Source organism: Schistocerca nitens, chromosome 3 (genome assembly GCF_023898315.1).
Source record: "Schistocerca nitens isolate TAMUIC-IGC-003100 chromosome 3, iqSchNite1.1, whole genome shotgun sequence".
NCBI lineage: Eukaryota > Metazoa > Arthropoda > Insecta > Orthoptera > Acrididae > Schistocerca > Schistocerca nitens.
In genome coordinates, this window is record NC_064616.1 from 995,031,234 (window position 1) to 995,057,913 (window position 26,680).

General features: G+C 36.4%; 1 protein-coding gene across 11 annotated transcripts in view; it reads left to right on the top strand.

Annotated features, from left to right (window-relative positions):
• LOC126249060 (leucine-rich repeat-containing protein 58-like) overlaps window positions 1-26,680 on the top strand; it is a 173,283-nt gene that overhangs the window by 77,417 nt on the left and 69,186 nt on the right. For 8 of the 11 annotated variants that reach the window (XR_007545598.1, XM_049950703.1, XM_049950702.1 and 5 more), the window contains exons 3-5: window positions 10,628-10,900; window positions 11,221-11,454; window positions 20,296-20,408. Coding sequence is in view for 10 of the 11 variants with exons in the window: in XM_049950703.1 (XP_049806660.1) it covers window positions 10,628-10,900; window positions 11,221-11,454; window positions 20,296-20,408 (620 nt within the window). In the remaining variant the exon portion in view is untranslated. Of the gene's footprint in view, window positions 1-6,637; window positions 6,749-10,627; window positions 10,901-11,220; window positions 11,455-20,295; window positions 20,409-26,680 lie in introns of all 11 variants that reach the window. The other 3 variants (XM_049950707.1, XM_049950706.1, XM_049950705.1) reach the window with 1 other exon arrangement.

Here is a 26,680-nt window from a genome sequence, read left to right on the forward strand (position 1 = left end):
GACATAATTTCTCACAGAAACCTTAATTGGCTTCCTCACAAGCTGTCAGTCCATCTCCATTAACGGTCGCAGTCCAGCAGAACTGCTAGACGGGTACTGACACTGTTCACTAGTGGGCCTACTGTGGCTGACCCAGAGAGCTCAGATCCCAAGGTCAACATGTATTACTACGTGTGATCCAATGTATTGGATGAGAAGGTGGCAGTACTCTGGGCTTGATTGAAGGCATTGTCATAGGTTGAGTCAATTATTCAAAGTTGCAACCAGTCAGAACCAGCTGATCCATTGCCATAACCACCTGTATGAGTCCCCTGATTTTCCCACAGCACATATATCATCCCCACATCCACATATACAGCAGAATGACCTCTGTCCTCTCAGTCACTTGGTGTCACAACTACAACTCGCATGAGGCAAACCCATCAATGTTAAGTCTCTTCCCACACGATGCTGTTACCTCGCCTCCACAACCACCCCGACCCCCACCCACACCCCCATCCCCTACCTGCCCCGGAAAGCCCAATGCTGACCATCCAGAAAACATGTCACCCCTGTTTTTACCCTTAGAGGAGGAAGATGTCACCATCCCTATCTCCTCCCTCAGCCCCTACCGATTTCACCACCCGTGATGTTTGAGCCACTGACTGGATTACCAGCATCCCTAGCACACCCATGATGGTAGAGCCACTGGCTGGGTTACCAGCATCCCAAGCAAACCCATGACGGTAGAGGCACTGGCTGGGTTACCGATGCACCTAGCAACTAATATTACCTTGCTGTGTACCGGGAATTTTCTCTGTGACAGACAAATCACTGCCCAGGGCCATTTCCATGCTGGTTAGGGGGGAGAGTTGTGGACTGATGAAGACAAAGAGATGTTTGCACTCATATCAGTATGACCAACATAGGGCATATCTCTAGGAGGCTGAACCCAACAGATCCTGCTGCAGCTGCTGATGCCAGTTGTATTTGGCAAACCCTTTGGCATCAAGCAGCCTATAAAGTCTGTCACAATGTATGCCGGAGCAGATCACTCCACTGTAGGAAACAGTTTCAAACCCATCGTACTAGTTCAGTGTTTATGATCTCTCTCTGTACTTAGATTTCTCTTTGAATGGCTCATAGTCTGCTGCTAACAGACTTTGATATGCATACGGAAGGGTTGACTTGGAGATTGTGCTGCGTAGTGGTTCTGCCACATCTCCAGGCAGATACAAACTCTGAAGGTATCCTTTATGTTCCTGAGCTAATCCTTTGGTGTTCAGTGGCTGTAGACTTGAACCCAGGCCTTCTTGTGGGGCTCTAGTTTGACCCATGTAACACATAGTTCTTGTTTTTATCTTGTGGTATACAAAACCCATGTCAATAAATTAGAGTGCAAGAATGGGACTAGACTGACTAGAAGATGTGACAAGTATTTCTCACACTAGTTTTACCACTCCATTTACACTGATATTTTCAGTTATTACTTTCTTTTGTCAGAATGAAAGAATCTAGGGTATTTGACATTTTTGTCTTTATCAATCAGCTTTTCTCTCTGCCTACATGTGTGCACATTGGAGATAGACATGACAGATGAGATGGAACAACCAGATTCCATGGTTCAAGTTATCAGTGCTAGTGTTACCTTCATTTTGCTGCATGGAAGTTCTTTGACATGTATACTACCTGGTGGTTCATTTGTACAGTTAATTTACACTCACATTACTCATTCGTATGCAAATATGGATACTTGCTGACCAGTTACAAGTTTAATTTTTTTAAAAATATAAATGTGAATTAGTAATTGTTACCCATCAACCTTTACAAATTTCAAACCTAGAAATTATTCTATGGAATGGGTGTGTCAAGGAGAAACTTTTTCTTTTTGTTTTCAAATTTAAAGTAACTGTCTGCCAAGCATTTTACTTCATTGGGTAAGGGATCAAACATTTTGGTGGCAACATTGTGCACCCCTGTTTTGTGCTAAAGACGACCTTAATGTGGAGTAATGAATATAATTTGTTTTCTTCTGATATTGTAGTTAGGTACACTGTTGTTCCATTTGAATTGTAGTACACGATGCGTGCCAAATTCGTCAGTCTACATTCGTTGACGTGTCCCGTAACCGATACCCACATCATCCGCAAGGTCTGGAAGGTTTGACGTCGATCTGCATGAACCGATTGTTTAAGTTTGGCAACATTGTCTGGCGTTGTGCTGCTAACGGGCCTTCCAGTGTGAGCGTCATTTTTGATGTCTGTACAGCCGGCCGTGAACCGAGCGTGCCACTTGACATACGTAAGTACGGCTCGTGCTCTGTCCGCCAAACACTTGCAAGGGTCTCAGTAGCACTTTTCCCGAGATTCGCACAGAATTTGATACACGTGTGGTGTTCTGTTCGCGGATCCATTGTAAAATCACCACACACCAAACACAGAGTATTACAGAAATCACTGTGGACGCACAACACATCCTCCCAGGTGAATGCCACTCTGCACACTGACTCATCAGATATGCAGCTCTTGCCAGCTAGTGGTGCAAAGATCTACTACTCCTACTTTCCAGATGGCAGCACCAGTCCCGAAAAGTTTGGATTCCACCTCGTGTACTTACCTGTTAATTTTGAACATATGAATAATGTATGAAGGCTTCTAATGTGTAGATATATCTTATTATGCTGGACACATGTTCTGACTCCATGGGGCCTGAGCCCCTCAAAAATTCGTTTGGGGAGGGGGGAGGGGAGGGCACCCCCCCCCCCCCCAATAATTTAAGAAAATTATTAGCTATATTATGCTGTGTAAAGTAACAAAATTATGTTGGAATTTTTTATTTTCCTTGGTTGACGATAGTTACCTTTTAAAATACATTCAGTAATGAGTTAAAACAAATAATTATTACAGTAGTAAGCAGGTTAACTGATAGTGAGTGGTGTGAATCATGATAGTGTTACAGTGCTGTGGCCACACTTAAAATTTGTCCCGGTGGACGAACCTTCAGGTAAAGTCTGGCGCTGGCATGCCAGCACTGCAGCTGCGGTGACATCAAAAGGACTGGAGCAGAATCCCCTTGAACCCTCCGCCTCGCGTCGCCTTGACGCTTCGAGACATTATGACGCCGCGGCTATATAAAGCCCACCCTGCTGTCGCAGTCATACAGTGTGGATAGTTTCGTTCAATGCATGCTACAGATCTGTTTAGTATTCCGACTTTAGTGTCTAGTGGACTATTTCACAAGACTATATTTTATTCATTTACTTCAGACTCTTATTTTATTGTGAATTAAGTTTACAATGGATAAATTTGTTACCAAAAAGGCGTGCTTGGAAGTTGATGATACTGCAAGTCAACCTCCAACAACTATTGTATCATCAGTTGCTTCATTGTCTTTAGGCAAGAACCGTTCACAGCCGAAACCTGGACAGTTCAGTAAGGGAAGATCGTTTCAGAAGTCTTGGTGTCTTGGTTGATCAAATATACATGGATAGCATATGAAGCATCTACCAAAAAAGTTTTTCAAAACCTCCAAAGACGCAGATGATAAAAATTTATTACAATGTTCTTCAAAAAAAAAAAAAAAAAAAAAAAAAAAGAAGGAAGGTGTTCTGAAACTAAACTGTATCACTAACTGAAGTGTGGCCTCCAAATTGAATGAACAGTTATTGATATGAAGAAAGGCTGTTTAGGTCTTGAGACAATTTTTACTACCGTGCAATTTCTATGCCAACAAGGACTAGCAATTAGAGGGCATGAAGATGTAAACTCATATATTTTTCAATAGTTGGAACTCCAAAAGAATGGCATACCTGAGTTTAAAGATTGATTAGGGTGTTCGGTGTATAAGTGGACGTCCCACAATATTCAAAATGAGATCATTGATCTACTAGGAAAGTCTGTGTTGAGAAAGGTATTGGCTGCAATCAAGAAGACTGAACATTTTTCTACTACGGTTGATGAAATAAGTGATTCTTCAATTCACAAACAAGTGTCATTTCGTATCCGTACTGTCGATGATTCCTTAATCATCAACAAAGACTTTATTGGCTTATACGAGACCCCCAACACTGAATCACAAACTCTGTTTAGTATTTTAAAAGACGGTTTTGCTCCTCTTGATTTGTTAGTGGATAACTTAAGAGGACAGTGCTAGGGTGGTGTCTGGAATATGAGAGGTAAATTCAAAGGACTAAAAAAAGTTAGTTTTGGATATACAACCAAAAACACGTTATGTGTACTGCACTGCACACAGTTTAGACTTGGCAGTTGTAGACAGTCTCCACCATCTTACGTCTATGATGGATATTATGGCTTTAGTCAAGGACTTAATAAACAACAAAGGGATGGGACTTTTCAGAAGCATATGCTGTGAGAGTGCAAATGACCAAGCTGGTCTATGACCCCTTTGCCCGACTCGATGGACTATGCGAGCTTCCAGTATCTTGAGAATATTGAAAAACTGTGAAGGACTTCTAGAGTCTTTTGAAACATTTTCTGCAGAGGACAAAACAGAGGCAGGTTACAAATGTGCAATGTTATAATTCAAGACTTATTTCTTGTTACGTCTTTATTGCCAAGCAGTGAACACAGTAGAGGATGTCAATGAAAAAATTCAATGCCCCCATCTAAGTGTTGCTGATCTGGAAAAAATATATGAGGGCTTGATTTGTATATTGAATGGAAGGCGTGATAGTTTTGAACACTTTTGGGAATTGTGTTAAAAAGAAAAACCTTCACGAGTTGATGATCCTTTGCTTCCACAGAATCGAAGTATACCAAAGTAGTATGAAAACAACGAAGCCAGCTCACCGCACACTTTCATAGCCCCAAAGGAATACTACAAAGCTATTTACACTGAAGTTTCTGAAATGGTGCAATCTTGCATTACTGAGCAGTTTGCTTCAACTGGACTCACACAGGTCATTGCAGTTGAAAAAGAGTGCTTGCTTTTAGTAAACAGAGGTGAAACAAATTTGGAAAAATTAACGAGTTTTTCAGAAATGACCTAGACATTGAGAGACTGCACTAACACTTGAATATGTTAGCTGATATCACTAATAAAAAAACAACTGGTCTTAAAAAACATGCATGATGTAAGAAAGTACATTACACAAGAGCCTGCAGTTGGAGAAATGTTATGTGAAGTAGTGAAGTGCATTAAGCTTCTCCAAATAGTTCCAATCACTACAGCAACACCAGAACAGTCATTTAGTGCCCTTGTATGTCTGAAGTTATATCTCCTAACAACAATGGGACAGAAGCGATTCAACAACTTGGCTGTTCTTCATGCCTACCGAGATGTTTTGGATGAATTGTATATCCGACCAGTCATCAATGACTTCATATTCAGTAATCCAGTGAGGCGGTTGACATTTGCACCTTTCTAAAGACACTCTAGCGCTAATAATGGCATTTAGAGCAATATTAAAAATCTTTATTTTATAAAGAATTAAATACATATATAATGAAATTTTCAGTTTCAAAATATTAGTACTAGTTTAGTACTGTGTTACTATATTACTATAGTTCTGTATTAGTTATTTTCAAATACTTAAATATTTTTAGGGTGTAAGACCCAATTAAAACCCACTATTTACATACTTTTGACTGAAAGTATTTAGCATACTGTATTAACTTTATTAATTGTATTAACTTTATTAACTGTATTAAGCATTAACTTTGAGATACTGTTTTTATTTAATGAACCCTTAACGTTATTCAAAGTAAGATTAAATTTGCTTTTTCACTTATTAATCAAAGTGCTATTACTGCGAGACAGCAATATTTTTTATGTTTTATTCTTTTAATGATAGTTTAGGATTTATTTAAACATAATTTCAGTCTTTTCAGAGCTATATATTAACTGCTCTGTAATAGTCTATGAGCATGATTATTACTGTAAATTAAATTAGCTTTTTAAGAAAAGCCAAAAAATGTGTCATGCTTGTCGAGTTTCCCGGAGTGTAGAGTTATCGAGAGTCCAGTTTTCAGGGTTGTAATGTTGATCATATGACTCTAAAATGCTTAAAAAACTTTAAAACTCACTATTTTTCATCTAAAATTTAGAAAATTTCCCAGGGCAAGAGCCCCAGTATGGGCCTCCCCAATATTTTTTATAAGTCGATGCCCCTGATGCTGGAGACACTGAAGGAGGTTTGGTGAAGCTACACTAGGAGTATACGCAATAAGCAGAAGTTGGTATGATCCAATTTTTTATGGTTCAGTTTTGTTTGATTACAGATGTACACACAGAATGAGGTCTCATTTGCTGTACTGATGTTAATGACATAGTGGTGCAGTGATACTACACTTTTAATGGTCCAAAATTGCTAATAGCAACTTGTAATTGATTCAAGTTTGAGTAAAACATTTCAAAAAAAAGTTACATTCAAAATTCACTTCCTACTTCATTGAGTGTTATGCTGCACTGAACTGTTATTCTAAGAATTGACTAATTTTATGTGAAAATACTCTAATTGCAAGTATCTTGATAGAAAGGACTGGGTTTAGTGCCTAGACTGCAAGTACAGTCATTTACAATGAATAACCGGAGTAATAATCAGTCCATGTAACGCCATTGTGTAGGTGAAACTTTTTCACTAGTATACTTTCATGAATATTTGTGGACTACCTTATATATAGACCTGACTTCATTTCAGATTGTGAACATCTTCAGGTGGATCTGCACTGCTTGAATGTGCTTTTGGGAAGAAAACAATTTACATTTGATTCAGCTATTCTACTGAGAGTATTTTTTGCAGTTTAAACAGGTAATAGTTGCTGAAATACAGCACAAAAAGCATTATTTAAGAAAAAAAAATCTTCCAAAGGTAGATAGATAGATAGGTAGGTAGATAGATAGATAGATGGATAGATAGATAGATAAAGAACAGTTGGGGAAAGTTTTTTGCATATGTTTGTTGCAGTCATACCTAGTTTGTGGGGTGGTACCTGTTTTGGAACATATGTTTGTAATCAGTCATTGGTAGACCATGGGTAACATATTTGTTTTATTCTGACAGGACACCATCATTTTTATTTAGATGATATCAATACATGTTAATAGCTTCTGTTATGGGTACATTGTAAGTGCAGACTTCCTCCAGCGAAATGAAATGCCAGAAGTAATACTAAATCTACTTTTGTGTGGACATCCACTGCAAGAGTAAGTAGTGGCTGAGTAACAAGTCCTTAACATGATTGACACTGAAGTAGTTCAGTGAGTTTGATTGCATTATGTTATTTCAAGACTGACTCATGGTTTAATTAAAATGTAATTAAAACAATCAGTAATTGAACTTTTCATTTCCTATTGCATATTACTGACTAAAGTATGACAGTAAAATAAATCTGAAATTATTGCAGGATGTGATTTATGAAACCGAAGAAAATGAAACGGGCAGGTATATTATGTATCCATAGTTGTATGTTGGTAAGAAATATTACCAGAGCAGATGCATTTCAGGCTAATGTCTTCAATCAGTTAGGACTCCACAAACTTAATTGTAGATCCATTTTCATCATAACTTCTACATAATTTTTCTAGAGTTCATCATCACTGGCTTTTGAACAGCTTTAATTGGTTTAAATAAAGGCTTATGTGGGGTAGAACTGGCATCATTAGCAGTCAGGCAAAGGTTACAGCATTTGTGGTGTCCTCAAAATTATAAATATTGTTTTCAGAATTTTCTCACAGCTCTCAACATGTATTGAGAAGAGGTGTGCATATTAACATACTAAGAGGGAGATGAAAGTTCAATTTGCAGACTATTTTGTGTGTGTGTGTGTGTTTGTGTGTGTGTGTGTGTGTGTGTGTGTGTGTGTGTGTGTGTGAGTATTTCTACTGCAGAAAGAGGACTTTTTGTCCAAAAGATTTAATATTTTAGCAGGATATTTTCATTGTGCCTGTCTGCAACCCAACACCTCTTCTCTGTGTTGAGTAGCAATCTATCCTTTCCATATTGTTGTTATTGCATTCTCTATTTTCTGTTGTTTAAAAATAAAAATAATATTTTCAAAAGATATACCAAAATGGGAAGTCCAAAAATTTTAAATTTCGCATAGTATACAGGCAACATAAATACTCCCATCTGTTCGTGTGGAAAGTGTGAATGGAACAGTTATTTTGGTCTAGATTAGCTGTGAGCAGAATACCAGTAAAATTGTCAAGATACTATCTGTTTTGTAGTTCAGTTTGTCGGTAAGTGCATGTGGTTGATTTTTAAAATTATTAAAGTTATTAATTCTTCTAGAATATTCATGTTCTTTCCTTTCTTTGCATGATGAAGGATTTGGAGTTTATGATAAATATTTAGGAATGTGTCTCTGTGTGTTGTATATCAAATGCATCATGGATGCATTTTGATTATTTTTGTTACATTTTGCATGTTCTTTCAATCAAATCCAAAAACTGTGATGTGGTATGCATGGAGCAGACTGCAAGGGAATCAAAAGTTTTAGTCATTTTCAAAATCAAAACCCAAATAGCAATTCAGTTCATAGTTTCCACTCTAACAGATAAGAGTATTTACATTGTTTGTCTAATAAGTGGAGTTTAAAATTTTTGAGCTTTTCCTAGTAGTTAAATTTTTGTAAACCAAAATTAATGGAAAAACAAAATGAAAAAAATTTGCTACCATTTTTATAGATATGGTAACTTTTTAAAGTAACTATCCTTCAGTTAACTCTCTTGCACACCATTGTGTTTCCATTTCATAGTAGTAATATAATGTGCCTTTCTGTTCAGATAATCACTAAATAATGGCTGAAAAATCTGAAACCCATTGTGGAATGACTGAAGAGTTTAATTAAATAACGGCCTGAGTGGGGGGGGGGGGGGGGGGAGGAGGAATGTTGCATTCATTCAAACTATGTTAATTTTGAATTCACAGTTTTCATGGGACTGGGGACAGGCCCCATGAATATGTGACATGAAAAGCATAACTGTGAAATTCATGGAGCAATTTCAACCAGTCTTGGTACACATTTGAAATTTGAAAAAAATCACATGCAAAACAACTGCTTTTAGAATCAAAAAGATACATGTGGTTTATGAAAAGATAGTGCATCTCATGGGTTCAAGGAACTTGCCTTGGAGAAGCTATAGAAAATTTTTTATTGAGTCTAATAAAATGTCATTAATATAGTTTTGCAGCACAGTCTCGTCAATTTCAGAGTTTTCTTGTAGTCAACAATTTTTCAAAGAATTTGAAGTTTTCGTAAGTTTAGATGATTCATGTTCCTAATCATTACTTGAGAACTTACTGTGAAGTACTGTATAATGGTGGTAATATAGAGTATTCACTTTATTTTGTTTTCATTGGGCATGCTGTTAACACAGAGGGAACCTTCCATATACTTAGCATTTGCGGGAGTATTTTTTGTGCATTTCCATGCTTGTTATGATGTGGCACTGAGAGATTCATGCTGTAATTACGTTGTAAGCTTTTAAATTTATACAATGTTCTTCTCTTTTAGTTGTGTGTAGATATTCAGTGAGTGTTTTCATGTAGCATGCATGTGAAGTGTTTATTCTGTTGAAAATGTTCCAAAGTACAATTCTCTTTTAAGACTGAAGATGATTTTATGTTTGTCTAGGAAACTGTTGAAATGTTAAGTTGCTCTCTTTGAAAAGAACTTTCCACATCATTGCACCTTAAAAATCGGATTACTACCCTCAAATCCAACAAAAATGCCATAAAACAGGCAAACTGCTAAAAGTAAAGGAAGTATAAGCAGGGAAAGAGGAACCTAGAATTTCATACACGAGGGGGCCCTACTAAACTCAATGTAAACTTTCCTCCTCTGATGAAATGAGGCAGAGTAAGCAAAGCCAGTTGCAGCAGTGAAATGTTCATATCTGAAGGAATGTTTGTGTAACCATGTTTCATCCAGCCAAAAACAGATAGAAAACAAAAATATTAACTAGTGTTGTTTTTCTATGCTAACTTTCTCACAATTTTTCATCCATTACCATCATATATACTCTCTCTCTCTCTCTCTCTCTCTCTCTCTCTCTCTCTCTCTCTCTCTCTCTCTCTCTCTCTCACCAATATCATACCCCTAATTACTTCTCATGTGATTATCTTTTTTCTGTCTACTATCTCTCTTTTTTTTCTGTGTGTATCATGTATCTAACACACCTCTTGTTGTGTCATCAGTTCCTTGTGCTGTCAATTACTAATCCTGTTTTAGTGTTCATTCCATAAGATTTCCTTTTGTCATCTTCTCTGTATTGTTTAACACTCCACTTACTACATGTTTGTGATAAATTACCATCAGTTATATTAATGGAACTTCCCCCTTTCCTCTTCTCTGCTAACCTTTTCTCCATTATTTCCACAGAAGGAATCTGCATTCAAAAGACCAGAGGTAAGACTGTGTTTTTGTTAGATTTACCACATTTTTTTCATTGTTTGAGTGTGCAACCATTGTAGTTCTCACTATTTATACTGTAATGTTACAAAATGGCTGTAAAACTTCAAACCTTATATTTCATTTATATTCATAAAACCATATCTTGTCCCATCATTGACTTCTCTAGACATAGATAATGTAACATTAGGCGGGAAAGTTAACTTGTTATATTTTTTTTATAATTTCTAATGACAACTGTTGCACTAGAGTAATTCCATTTTTGTCTTCCATAGCTTTCAGCAGGAAATGTGGAGCAAGTATTTTTTGGAGTCTTACGCAAAAGACAGCTTACCATTAGGTTGAGGGAACCACCTCATGAAGTGAGAATAAATAATAATGTGATTTTTATTCAAAGCTTTGGAAATCTTGTGAAGTTTCTAAGCAAACCAGTAGGTCCATCAGAAACTGTAAAAGAGTCAGGCAGTCAGAAACAGTTGGAAGATTTCAAAAATGAGAAACAGTTGGAAGATTTCAAAAATATGCCTCAGAACCTGAAAGTGCTTAAGGTATGTGTTGTATTATTGGAGTAAAATGTTTGTTTCAAATGTTTTTGTAGTGTGTTAGAGGAGGACCACTGTGTCATTAATTGAATACATAGATGTCAAACATGGGATTCAAGGGACCTTTATCATATACATTTGTAATAATGGCAATTATTATTATCTGGTATTACGGTATTCAATATTCTCAACAACAAAAAAAAAAAAAAAAAAAAAGTTATGTACAATTTAATGAAGTGTGATTGTTCAGAGGATGTAGTAAGTACTACACCTTAAATATAGATTAACTCAGCTAAGGAATTTAGTTATTCATGTTTCCTTTTCAGCTCCACCACATCGAAATGGATTATCTTCCAGATGAAATTGCAGGACTTCAGCAACTTACTCACCTTGAAGTTGTAAACAGCAACCTGGTTGAAATTCCAGCATTTGTTGGCACTCTTCCCTTGACTGTGTTAAACCTCTCACGCAACAGATTAGGTATTAAAAGTAATTGGGACTTCCTTGCAAGCCCTCTTCTGAAAGAGAACTTAAGACTACTTGATTTACAGAAAAATCAGGTACGTTCTCAAAATGATTATTAATCCTCTTGTTATACCTGTTATACTGATTCTATGATTTTGCATTATTTACATACTTTAGTTTTGTAATCAGTCTTCAGCACATCATTTGGTACTAATATAAGGAATATGCACTACTGTTAACTGGAACTAGTAGCCACTAATTTTTTAAGCCAACAGTGATAATATTAGTTATTTCATTAATACTTATCATGTAAGTTCTACATCATTGGGGTATTTTCCTTAGAACATGATTTAGATGTTGGATTTCTGTGCTGCAGTGAAGTGACTGAGGAAAGCAAGATTGTCACACTCTGCTGCATAGCAGGTATTAGGAACTAAGAAACAAAGCATGATAGCATTAATTCCTATTAATTCACCTTGAAGTATTAGCTTGACAATCCTCCATCAAAATATGCAATCAATAAAAAATAAAATACAACTATTAGAAGTTGAGCTCCAATATTTGAACTGCACAGTAGTTCGTGTTACTGAGCACTGGTGTAGAGAGACAGAAATCCAACAGGTAGTGTTATCATCATATGGAAGGGCAAACTCTTGCTGCAGAAATGCTTCAAGGAGTGGAGGATCATGCATTTGTATCAGAAAAGGAACACAGTTCAAATCCAGACATGACCTCAGTACAGCAAGTGAAAACAAACGCTTTGAAATATCAGCTATTGAATTAACAGGGCTTGATATCACCAAGAAATGAATCATTTTATGTGTGTATAGATCTCGCAGTGGTAGTGCGGACACTTTTTTCAATAAATTAACAGACGTTTTAGATAAATTCTCAAGTACAAATGTTAACATAATTGTGTGTGGGACATTAACATCAACACTAATATCATAAATGAATCCACCAGCACCCTTATAAATATCCTTCAAAGTTTTGGCATGTCCCCATTGGTCAGTAGTGCAACAAGGGTTACTACAATGACTGCATCAGTAATTGACCATGTGGCCACAAATATGGACAGGGAAAAATGTGATGTCGCTGTAAAAGATCCCAGACTATCAGACCATCTCTGTCAAATAACAAAAAACTCACTTTACTCTTTTTGCTGATGACACCTCTATCCTCATCAACAAAACTCCCAACCTCAATCTTGAGGAATCGGCCAATATTTTCTTTAGTGAAGTATGTAATTGGTTTCTAAATAATGGGTTATCACTAAATGTTAATAAGACCCAGTTTGTGCACTTCCAAGTAAGGAAAAAAGTTGATGATCAATTAAGTATTACATTGAATGGTAGTGAGTTACTAAAAGTTGAGCCAACCAAGTTTCTGGGTGTACACATTGACAACAGTCTAAAATGGTCTGAACATATTTTGCACCTCCACAAAAAACTCAGCCCAGCAACATTCGCTGTTCGTATTATTTCCACTGTATGTGACTGAGACACCACAAAATCTGCTTATTTTAGTTATTTCCATGCATTATTGCTGTATGGCATAGTTTCATGGGGTAATCAGCCACTATCCAAAAAAATATTCATTGCCCAAAAGAGAGTTATTAGGATAATGAGCGGAGTCCAGCCTAGACATTCTTGTAGGAACCTTTTCAGAAAATTAGGGATACTGACAACTGCATGCCAATATATCTACTCCCTGTTATGTTTCATTGGTAAAAATGGACAATCGTACAAAACCAATGATACCCACAATACCAGGAGGAAGATGGACCTCCATTATGGATCAAAAAACCTTACTATTGTACAAAAAGGAGTCCGTTACATAAGCTGCAAGGTGTTCAATGCTCTCCCACCATCACTGAAATTACTTATCCAAGAGCTTCCCAAATTTAAACAGCTCAAACAGTATTTATTAGATAATTCCTTCTATTCGGTAGAAGAATATTTCAGTAGAGTTAACTGTAATTGATTTTTTCATTTAATAATTTGATGTGCTATTGTGCATTAATGTAATTTTTTCTATACCTATTAATGTGTATTTTGTCTTAAACCAGATATCTTCTTGCATGAGGTACTTTTATGTATTCCTTTTGTATTATTTGTAATAATTCTGACACGTCCTACATCCATGCGAATGCCTCGCAGTATTGGATCTATGGGATATAAGTAAATAAATAAATAAATAAATAAAGTATCGAATCATTCCCTAAATTACAAGCCTACATACGAAATCTATCCAAAATCAAAATAAAAGATTTTTCAAAGGAACTAGCAAAATAAAGCTGGGATGAAATGTATAGGGAAACCAATGTGAATAAGAAAGTTTCTAAGTTCTCCACACTATTTAAATTGAAATTTGAAAAGGCATTTCCAAAAATATGCATGTCTGTATCAATATCTCACAAAAACAGATGGATAACAGCAGGTATTAAAAAGTCCTCCCAAACACTTAGGTATTTTAAGTTCCTTGAAAAATATCGCAGTGATCCAGAATTCTTAAATTTCTATTATAGATACAAAAAGATTTATAGAAGGTGCTGGTTGCTGCAAAAAAGTCATTTAATGACAAAATAATATATAATACAAACAATAAAAACAAAGCAGTCTGGGATGTTATAAAAAAGGAAAAGGGGAGAGGCAAACAAACCCAGAATAACATACTGCTAAGGGAGGAGGATAAGGTAATAAATAATCCACAACACACTGCAGACTACGTGAATGAGCATTTTTCAAGTACTGCAGAGAAGTTACAGCAATAATTCCCCAAAACAAATAATATAACACCTGTAAATAATGTCGCACTAAATGCAATGATGTTACTTCCAACTACAGAGAATAAAGTCAATATAACAGTTCAAAAACTAAAAAATAAAAGGTCAGTAGGCTTAGATGAAGTACCACTGTGTGTACTGAAACAATGCATAGAGATTATACAAGGCCCCTTAAATGAATCCTTCACATCAGGGACATTTCCAGAGCAGTTAAAACAGGCAAGAGTTTTACCTTTGCTTAAGAAAGGTAATGAAGAAGACACAGAAAATTGACGGTCCATTTCCCTGCTGTCACCATTCTCAAAAATAATAGAAGCAAAGATTAATGAATTACCTGAATAAATACAATCTTTTAAGCAAATCACAGTTTGGTTTCTGAAGTGGCAAAAATACGGAGTCGGCCGTAGTAGAATGTACAAAGGTTGTGCTTGATGCTCTTGACAAAGATGAATGTGTCACAGGCATATTTTGGATCTTTCTAAGGCGTTTGATACAGTTGACCACAAGATTCTATTAAATAAATTAGAAGCATTAGGAATAAGAGGGGTAGCTAATGACTGGTTTCGATCATACCTAGCAGATAGAGTACAAAGAAGATAATACATACTTCAAATAGATCCAAACATTTAGTAAAATGCTTATCAGAACTAAAATACATTAATATAGGGGTTCTGCAAGGTAACATATTAGGACCAATACTATTCCTGATATGCATCAATGACGTTGCCAGTAGTGTTACTCATGGTGAAAAAATTCTCTTCGCTGATGACAGCAATATTATAGTCACTGAGAAAACAAGAGAACTCCTTGCAGAGAAAACAATGAAGCTCTCAAGGATATTCATGATTGGTCAATAAGCAATGAAGTGACATTGAACATAAAGAAAACTAATGCCATGAATTTCAGTTTGAAGAGGAAAAATTATGATGTTCAGTTAAATGTAGATGGCACTTCGATAGACTGTGTAACAAATGCAAAATTTCTGGGAATGACTATTGATTCTCAGTTGAAGTGGTGTGAACACACAAAGGTACTTGCAAACAGAATGTCATCAGCATGTTATGCTTTTAGTCTCCTATCATCAGTGTGTAACATGCAGTGTCTTTTAGGTACATACTGTTCATATGTACATTCAATTCTTAGCTATGGCATTCTTTTTTGGGGAACAAATGCACAAAATATGTACTCAAATTTCAGACTCCAGAAAAGAGCCATAAAAATCATAACCAAAAATTGTAGTAGAGCTCATTGTAAAGATCTGTTCAAAACACTGGGGATTTTAACTGCTCCTTGTGAATACATTTATCAGTCAGTTGCACACATCTAAAATAACATTGGTAATTACTGCACAAACAGCTCTGTCCATGACTATGCAACAAGAGCTAGTCTCAACTTACATTTGCCAAGAAAAAATAAACATAAACCTCAAAACAGCTTTTTGTACCAAGGAATAAAACTGTACAACAGAATTACCAAAAGAGATAAAAGAAACTGCAAAAATACAATTATTTAAAAAGGCAGCTAAAAAGTACCTGTTTTGCAGTACATTTTATACATTGAAGGATTACTTAGATAAAACAAAGTAGGAGAATAATAATAATAATAATAATAATAATAATAATAATAATAATAATAGACCACCAAATAACCCACAAGTCGAAACAACAATAAAAACTATCAACACAATCATACACAACAAAATAAATGAAAACACAACTATGGAAGAGTTACAACTACTGGTTTATATAGGAGCACTCACTACACTAAATATACACACTAGACAGAGATCAGAACCAACCAACACACAGAAGAAACTCACAAAACCAGCATGGCAACACAGGCTACAGATCAGAATAGAAAAACTGAGAAAAGACATCGGACAGCTAACACAATTTATAAGAAATGAAATCTCGGAAAAAAAACGAAAAAGGTTAGGTAAAATCTCACAACAAGCAGCGACAGAGCAATTAGACGAAAAGAAGCAGAAATTACAAGCATTAGCCAAACGACTCAGAAGATACAAAAAAAGTGAAAATAGAAGGAAACAAAACCAAACATTCAACACAAACCAAAAGAAATTTTACCAGACAATAGATAACACACACATTAAAATAAACAATCCACCAAACATAACAGACATGGAACACTTCTGGAGCAACATATGGTCTAACCCGGTACAACATAACAGGCATGCACGGTGGATACAAGCAGAAACAGACACATACAAGATGATACCACAAATGCCTGAAGTGATAATTTTGCAACATGAAGTCACCCAAGCAATTAATTCTACTCACAATTGGAAAGCCCCTGGAAATGATAAAATAGCAAATTTCTGGTTAAAGAAGTTCACCTCAACACATTCACATCTAACTAAATTATTTAACAGTTACATTGCAGACCCATACACATTCCCTGATACACTTACACATGGAATAACTTATCTGAAACCTAAAGATCAAGCAGACACAGCGAACCCAGCTAAATATCGCCCCATAACATGCCTACCATCAATATACAAAATATTAACTTCAATCATTAAACAGAAATTAATGACACATACAACACAGAACAAAATTATAAATGAAGAACAAAAAGGCTGTTGCAAAGGAGCACGAGGATGTAAAGAGCAACTGATAATAGATGCAGAGGTGACATACCAAGCTAAAACTAAACAAAGGTTGCTACACTACGCATACATTGATTACCAAAAAGCTTTTGATAGTGTACCCCACTCATGGTTACTACAAATATTGGAAATATACAAAGTAGATCCTAAATTGATACAGTTCCTAAACATAGTAATGAAAAATTGGAAAACCACACTTAATATCCAAACAAATTCAAATAATATCACATCACAGCCAATACAGATTAAGCGTGGAATATACCAAGGAGACTCATTAAGTCCTTTCTGGTTCTGCCTTGCTCTGAACCCACTATCCAACATGCTAAATAATACAAATTATGGATACAATATTACTGGAACATACCCACACAAAATCACACATTTGCTATACATGGATGATCTAAAACTACTGGCAGCAACAAATCAACAACTCAACCAATTACTAAAGATAACAGAACTATTCAGCAATGATATAAATTTGGCTTTTGGAACAGACAAATGTAAGAAAAATAGCATAGTCAAGGGAAAACACACTAAACAAGAAGATTACATATTGGATAACCACAGCGACTGCATAGAAGCGATGGAAAAAACGGATGCCTATAAATATCTAGGATACAGACAAAAAATAGAAATAGATAATACAAATATTAAAGAAGAACTAAAAGAAAAATATAGACAAAGACTAACAAAAATACTGAAAACAGAATTGACAGCAAGAAACAAGACCAAAGCTATAAATACTTATGCCATACCAATATTGACCTACTCATTTGGAGTAGTGAAATGGAGTAACACAGACCTAGAAGCACTCAATACACTTACACGATCGCAATGCCATAAATATAGAATACATCACATACATTCAGCAACAGAAAGATTCACATTAAGCAGAAAGGAAGGAGGAAGGGGATTTATCGATATAAAAAACCTACATTATGGACAGGTAGACAATTTAAGAAAATTCTTTATAGAACGAGCAGAAACTAGCAAAATACACAAAGCAATCACTCATATAAATACATCGGCTACACCACTACAATTTCATAACCACCTCTACAACTCTTTAGACCACATAATATCAACAGATACGAAGAAAGTAAATTGGAAAAAGAAAACACTTCATGGCAAGCACCCGTATCATCTAACACAGCCACACATCGATCAAGACGCATCCAACACATAGCTAAGAAAAGGCAATATATACAGTGAGACAGAAGGATTCATTATTGCAATACAGGATCAAACAATAAACACCAGGTATTACAGCAAGCATATTATTAAAGATCCCAATACCGCAACAGATAAATGCAGACTTAGTAAACAACAAATAGAAACAGTAGATCACATCACAAGCGGATGTACAATACTAGCAAATACAGAATACCCCAGAAGACATGACAATGTCGCAAAAATAATACATCAACAGCTTGCCTTACAACATAAACTTTTAAAACAACAAGTTCCTACATACAAGTATGCACCACAAAATGTACTGGAGAATGATGAATACAAATTATACTGGAACAGAACCATTATAACAGATAAAACAATGCCACATAACAAACCTGACATCATACTCACCAATAAAAAGAAGAAATTAACACAACTAATCGAAATATCCATACCCAATACAACAAATATACAAAAGAAAACAGGAGAAAAAATTGAAAAATACATCCAACTGGCTGAGGAAGTCAAAGACATGTGGCATCAGGATAAAGTTGACATCATACCAATTATAGTATCAACTACAGGAGTCATACCACACAATATCCACCAGTACATCAATGCAATACAGCTACATCCAAACACATATATACAACTACAGAAATCCGTAATTATTGATACATGTTCAATTACCCGAAAGTTCCTAAATGCAATATAACATATACCGTACAGTTAAAAGGTAGTCACGCTTGATCAAGGTCCGCGTCACTTTCCATTTTTGACCAGACATAACGTCTGAGAAAAGAAAGAAATAATAATAATAATGATGATTATAAAACATCCAACATTCCACATAACACCTTCAAACTATGTTTTTTTTTCCTTTTCTAGAAAACCTTACCCCCAAGCTATTCATTGCACAACACTAACACCTCTTCCTCTTTCTGAGCTCAACATCTCACTCATTATAGAGGGATGCTGCCTCAGTTTTTCAGGATAGCAAATGGGAAGTTGTGGCACAGAAAATGGCCCAGAGATGACCTGTGTGTGTGTGTGTGTGTGTGTGTGTGTGTGTGTGTGTGTGTGTGTGAAGTGTTTTGAAACAATGTATGTATGGTGTGTGCAGTGACTGGTAGTGAGATACGAGTGAACAGTGTGGCATTACATTATTAATAAGTTATTTGAAAAAAAAAAATGTATACCAGGAGTAAATCTAATGATTGTCCTAACTAGAAGCTTATTTTAAATTGGTCTAAACTTGTAAATAATTTGACATGGCCTATATCCTTGTAAAAAGAGGTCTACAGATGAATAAAGCTGCTGCTGCTGCTGCTACTACTACTACTACTACTACTACTACTACTATATTAAAAAAGGAAACAATGAGAGCATACCACAAAATGTTTCACTTACCACTGCAGAAGAATTTTTAAATAGTATAAAATGGGGTGTCAAGCAGATGACCACTTGAAAATGACCCTGTCGGCTGAAAGCCATTGTTAAAAAATAAAACTGTAACTGCTACTCTAATTTGTTTCCAATTGATGAGTAGTTCATTCTTATGAATGACCACCACAAAACTATTAATCAAAAGCAATTTTGACCATCACATTAGCGAATCATTCTACTAAACACTGCAAGATTAACTTTAGTGACTGCTCCACAACCCTTGCACTCTGTATTTTTAACTAAACTTCATGAATTGTACAGATTAAAACTGTCCTCCCCCCATCCCTCCTTGGGCCATAAATACAAGGCCCTATTTTACACCTAAGTCTGGCCCCACTTGTTATCTAATTCCTTGTATCTTCCCCTCAACCCCTGCCCCACTATCAGAGTCTTACTTTTCACTACTGCTTAACTCTGGAAGTATGACTGGTTTGATTTATAGGTTTCTGAACTCTTATCCACATTGTTTTCTGTAGTCTTTCTGTACCTCCATTCTATTCTGCCCCCTCAAATCGTCAGCAGGTTGAGCTTTCTCTTCCCTTGTCCTCCTTTTCTCGTCATCCTCTTCCTAGCCATATCTTTCTTGCTCACATCACGAACTCTGCACAAGATGACCACTTACCCAGTCCAGCAAGCACTCTTTTAATAAAAATAATATGTTTAAACTTTAGTGTATGTGCCTGTACATTATTCTACACCTCCACTATGTAGTCAGTTGTTGACAGTAATCATTCCATTGTTTGTATTCTGCTTAGACTTTTTGAGTGTAACTTTGCAGGTGACAGCATTAAATAATTACTGCAGAAGCCTTGAAATGTTGCATTGATAGTGTTCCTCCTGAGAGCTTCTACAAGTGAACACATTTTATAAGAATTTATTCATGAGTTTATTTTGTTTTTACAGATTCAGACTGTGCCCAATGAAGTAGTGAAACTTAATGGACTTTCGGGCTTACATTTGGATTATAATCTTTTACTTTCCATTCCAAATGGTGTTATGGAAATGAGGAATTTACGGTATGTTGTTTATATTCAGATGGCGGCAACTGCAATTGAATAGTGCTGCATAGTAGTCTTATGCAATAAAAAAGTGTTTCCCTGCACAAGAAAACATATTTTTCTGTGTTACAAAAATTGTTTCTTTCAAATTATCTAAGTTCAGGGTTAAAAGCCCATTTCTTTAGTTTTACTGTTTCAAAGATGTTATTCACATCATCTTCTGTGCCATGAATCAAAGAATCTACGACAACCAAAGAAATTATGTGATAATTCAAAACTATAATAATAATTATTACTACATCAAGATCTTACAATATATACCAAAGAACATGAGGATATTAGACATTATTCTAAAAACTCCGAAAATAAGTGCGCACACCTACACTATCACAGACTTCAATGCAACAAAGGAAACTAAGTTAAAAAACGTATCTCCAGCGAAACTGCAAACTGAAGAACATTTAGAATACGTGCAGCAAAAAGCAACAATAGTCAGGTGCAAAGAAAAACCTTAAATCCTCTGGTTACAAAAAGTGTGCAACACAAAACAATCTGTGTTAGGTGATAGTCACGGCCTGTGTTAGGTGATAGTCACGGCCGTGAAATTTCTGCAATGTTGATGAGAATATGTAGTTTCGAGGCATCTGGTTTCGTAAAGCCAGGGGCTCCATTGAGTGAAATAACGGACCTAACAACATCAACTGATATAGTTAGTGTGAATAAAGATGATTTCACTGTGTTAATAGGAGGATCAAACGACATCTATAGAAATGAGACATACAAGGTCATTACAGAAATGAGGAAATGTTTAAATAATTTAACCCACACAAATGTACTTATTGTGAACATCCCACATTGTCATGATTTACCACCCTGGTCATGTGTGAACCACGAAATTAATGTTGCAAACGAGCGTATCACTGAAATATGCGCTAACTTTAAGAATTTTGTTTATTTATTTATGTATTTATTTAGCATCCAATAGATCACACATGTGATGTAGATATAAACAGATTGGAGCGAATATTCATAGAGTCCATGGACTTCATTTAAATACACCAGGAAAGAAATTACTAGCCGAAAAAATATGTACTCGCATTTTGAAGAAGAGTGAAGTAAAAAGTCTAAGTGACAAACAAACGGAGATTAAGAAGTGCTTTAGATGAGTTACAAGCTTTGCCATGGGCCAAACGGAAATTACCAAGTGGCTTAAACCGATTAGGCAAGAAACAAACAATCACGTCATCAGCCAAACGAAATTACTAAATGGTTTAAACTGAAGAGGACAGATGTGGATGAAGCAAAACGTATACAAGCTCCAGAAGTTAACTCACCTGCTGATTGCCACCAGCAAACAGAAGCCACACACAAGAAAGATACCGAAAATTTTTTAGGGTAAGTGCTGTAATAGAAATGCCATTAGATAAAGAATCAGAAACCATTTCAGCCAAAGTTACTAAATACCCAGATTTTTCTATACTACACCATAACGTTCAGTCACTCACAAATAAAATTTCCATGTTGGAAGCACTACTCCAGTATGCACTAAACGTAGACATAATTTGTATTGCTGAACATTGGCTACAAAATGATGAAGTAAAATTAACCTCAATCTCAGGATATATATTAGCAAGTCATTTTAGTCGAGAGTTTTCCAAACATGGTGTCTCTGCTATCTTTGTGAAAGAACAAATAAAGTTCTGTGATGTCAGTAAAAGTTGTATTGACTCAATTGAAAAAGACTTTGAACTTTCCATTACCAAACTGCCAGAGCTTAATTTCATGGTTATTAACATATATAGAGCACCAAGTGGAAACCTGCCAGTCTTCATGAATAAACTAGAGGTTCTGCTGAACAGGATAAGTACACTAAATATGAAGGTAATGCTTTGTGGGAATTTCAATATTGATTTTTCAAAAGACAGCAGCACCAGAGATCCTTTGATAAATATGACCAACACATTCAATATGATCCCCACAATACACTGCCCAACAAGATTAACAGAATGCACAAATTCCATTATTGACCTTATATTCATCTCAGAAACAACTTACAGATTCACAAGCAGAGTACTGAGCATGGGTTATAGTGATCATGAGGCACAGCTGCTGTGTATAGAAATGCCAACAAGTAGTAGCAGTTGCGGAAAAGTAGTTGAAAAAAGAACCTTTTCCGAAGATAACATTAGAATTTTTAATCTCTTACTGGCGAAGAAAAACTGGGAAAGCATCACCACTCAGAACAATGTTGACAGCATGTACATGAGTTTTCAGAGCATCTTTCTTCACTATTTTAATGTAGCATTTCCAAAAGTAGTAAAAACAGTAAAACCTAATAATAATAATAAGCAATGGGTAACTAAAGGCATAAAAATTTCCAGTGAGAGAAACAGATTTCTACAGTACTGCCGTAAGAAATATAGAGTAACCCAAGAATTCACAGATTATTCAAAAGCCTACAAAAGAATCTATGGTAGAGTAGTCAAAGAGGCAAAAATTATGTGGAATGACAATTTGATAAGAAACTCATCTAACAAAATGAGATCCTCTTGGAGAGTTATAAAGAAAGAAACTTTTAGTTCAGTGCCAAAGAAAAAGAATGTATCATTAACACTAGAAGGCTCAAAAGCCACAGATCCAAATTCAGTTGTGGAAAAATTCAATGAATATTTCACCTCGCTAGCTGAAGACCTCATTCAAGTACATTGTCAAAGACCAGTCCCATGTTTCTCCAGCAAGTCAGGGATCTCGACTGCTTCTATGTATGTGTGTGAAACATACCCCAATGAAATTATAAGTAAAATTAAATCATTAAGTAATAAAATGTCAGGTGGTCTTGATGAAGTACCTGATTTCATATTAAAAGCATGTGCTCACTACATAGCAAACCACTTGGCAAAAATTTTGAACCTCTCTTTAAAAACTGGTGTATTTCCAGATATTTTTAAAACAGCAAAAGTTTCACCACTGCTAAAAAAAGGTTCTCCTGAAAAAATATCAAACTACCGACCCATGTCACAGTTAAGTTCCTTCTCAAAAATTCTAGAAAAACTCTTCTATGACAGGCTTTTAAGTTGCATAAATAAATATGCACGTCTTACAGTACAACAACATGGTTTTAGAAAGTCTAAATCTATACAGACAGCAATTTTCAAATTCTTAGACTGTATTTTAAAATCCCTTGATCCCCCCATGAACCATGGACCTTGCCGTTGGTGGGGAGGCTTGCGTGCCTCAGCGATACAGATGGCCGTACCGTAGGTGCAACCACAACGGAGGGGTATCTGTTGAGAGGCCAGACAAACATGTGGTTCCTGAAGAGGGGCAGCAGCCTTTTCAGTAGTTGCAAGGGCAACAGTCTGGATGACTGACTGATCTGGCCTTGTAACATTAACCAAAACGGCCTTGCTGTGCTGGTACTGCGAACGGTTGAAAGCAAGGGGAAACTACAGCCGTAATTTTTCCCGAGGACATGCAGCTCTACTGTATGATTAAATGATGATGGCGTCCTCTTGGGTAAAATATTCCGGAGGTAAAATAGTCCCCCATTCGGATCTCCGGGCGGGGACTACTCAGGAGGACGTCGTTATCAGGAGAAAGAAAACTGGCGTTCTACGGATCGGAGCGTGGAATGTCAGATCCCTTAATCGGGCAGGTAGGTTAGAAAATTTAAAAAGGGAAATGGATAGGTTAAAATTAGATATAGTGGGAATTAGTGAAGTTCGGTGGCAGGAGGAACAAGACTTTTGGTCAGGTGATTACAGGTTTATAAATACAAAATCAAATAGGGGTAATGCAGGAGTAGGTTTAATAATGAATAAAAAAATAGGAGTGCGGGTTAGCTACTACAAACAGCATAGTGAACGCATTATTGTGGCCAAGATAGACACAAAGCCCATGCCTACTACAGTAGTTCAAGTTTATATGCCAACTAGCTCTGCAGATGATGAAGAAATTGACGAAATGTATGACGAGATAAAAGAAATTATTCAGGTAGTGAAGGGAGACGAAAATTTAATAGTCATGGGTGACTGGAATTCGTCAGTAGGAAAAGGGAGAGAAGGAAACATAGTAGGTGAATATGGATTGGGGGGAAGGAATGAAAGAGGAAGCCGCCTTGTAGAATTTTGCACAGAGCACAACTTAATCATAGCTAACACTTGGTTCAAGAATCATAAAAGAAGGTTGTATACCTGGAAGAATCCTGGAGATACTAAAAGGTATCAGATAGATTATATAATGGTAAGACAGAGATTTAGGAACCAGGTTTTAAATTGTAAGACATTTCCTGGGGCAGATGTGGATTCTGACCACAATCTATTGGTTATGAGCAGATTGAAACTGAAGAAACTGCATAAAGGTGGTAATTTAAGGAGATGGGACCTGGATAAACTGAAAGAACCAGAGGTTGTACAGAGTTTCAGGGAGAGCATAAGGGAACAATTGACAGGAATGGGGGAAAGAAATACAGTAGAAGAAGAATGGGTAGCTCTGAGGGATGAAGTAGTGAAGGCAGCAGACGATCAAGTAGGTAAAAAGACGAGGGCTAATAGAAATCCTTGGGTAACAGAAGAAATATTGAATTTAATTGATGAAAGGAGAAAATATAAAAATGCAGTAAATGAAGCAGGCAAAGAGGAATACAAGCGTCTCAAAAATGAGATCGACAGGAAGTGCAAAATGGCTAAGCAGGGATGGCTAGAGGACAAATGTAAGGATGTAGAGACTTGTCTCACTAGGGGTAAGATAGATACTGCCTACAGGAAAATTAAAGAGACAAAAGAGAACCACTTTTATGAATATCAAGAGCTCAGATGGAAACCCAGTTCTAAGCAAAGAAGGGAAGGCAGAAAGGTGGAAGGAGTATATAGAGGGTTTATACAAGGGCGATGTACTTGAGGACAATATTATGGAAATGGAAGAGGATGTAGATGAAGACGAAATGGGAGATAACATACTGCGTGAGGAGTTTGACAGAGCACTGAAAGACCTGAGTCGAAACAAGGCCCCGGGAGTAGACAACATTCCATTAGAACTACTGATGGCCTCGGGAGAGCCAGTCATGACAAAACTTTACCATCTGGTGAGCACGATGTATGAAACAGGCGAAATACCCTCAGACTTCAAGAAGAATATAATAATTCCAATCCCAAAAAAAGCAGGTGTTGACAGATGTGAAAATTACCGGACTATCAGTTTAATAAGTCACAGCTGCAAAATACTAACGCGAATTCTTTACAGACGAATGGAAAAACTGGTAGAAGCCGACCTCGGGGAAGATCAGTTTGGATTCCGTAGAAATGTTGGAACACGTGAGGCAATACTGACCTTACGACTTATCTTAGAAGCTAGATTAAGAAAAGGCAAACCTACGTTTCTAGCATTTGTTGACTTAGAGAAAGCTTTTGACAATGTTAACTGGAATACTCTCTTTCAAATTCTGAAGGTGGCAGGGGTAAAATACAGGGAGCGAAAGGCTATTTACAATTTGTACAGAAACCAGATGGCAGTTATAAGAGTCGAGGGGCATGAAAGGGAAGCAGTGGTTGGGAAAGGTGTGAGACAGGGTTGTAGCCTCTCCCCGATGTTATTCAGTCTGTATATTGAGCAAGCAGTAAAGGAAACAAAAGAAAAATTCGGAGTAGGTATTAAAATCCATGGAGAAGAAGTAAAAACTTTGAGGTTCGCCGATGACATTGTAATTCTGTCAGAGACAGCAAAGGACTTGGAAGAGCAGTTGAACGGAATGGACAGTGTCTTGAAAGGAGGATATAAGATGAACATCAACAAAAGCAAGACGAGGATAATGGAATGTAGTCAAATTAAGTCGGGTGATGCTGAGGGAATTAGGTTAGGAAATGAGACACTTAAAGTAGTAAAGGAGTTTTGCTATTTAGGGAGTAAAATAACCGATGATGGTCGAAGTAGAGAGGATATAAAATGTAGACTGGCAATTGCAAGGAAAGCGTTTCTCAAGAAGAGAAATTTGTTGACATCAAGTATAGATTTAAGTGTCAGGAAGTCGTTTCTGAAAGTATTTGTATGGAGTGTAGCCATGTATGGAAGTGAAACATGGACGATAACTAGTTTGGACAAGAAGAGAATAGAAGCTTTCGAAATGTGGTGCTACAGAAGAATGCTGAAGATAAGGTGGGTAGATCACGTAACTAATGAGGAGGTACTGAATAGGATTGGGGAGAAGAGAAGTTTGTGGCACAACTTGACTAGAAGAAGGGATCGGTTGGTAGGACATGTTTTGAGGCATCAAGGGATCACAAATTTAGCATTGG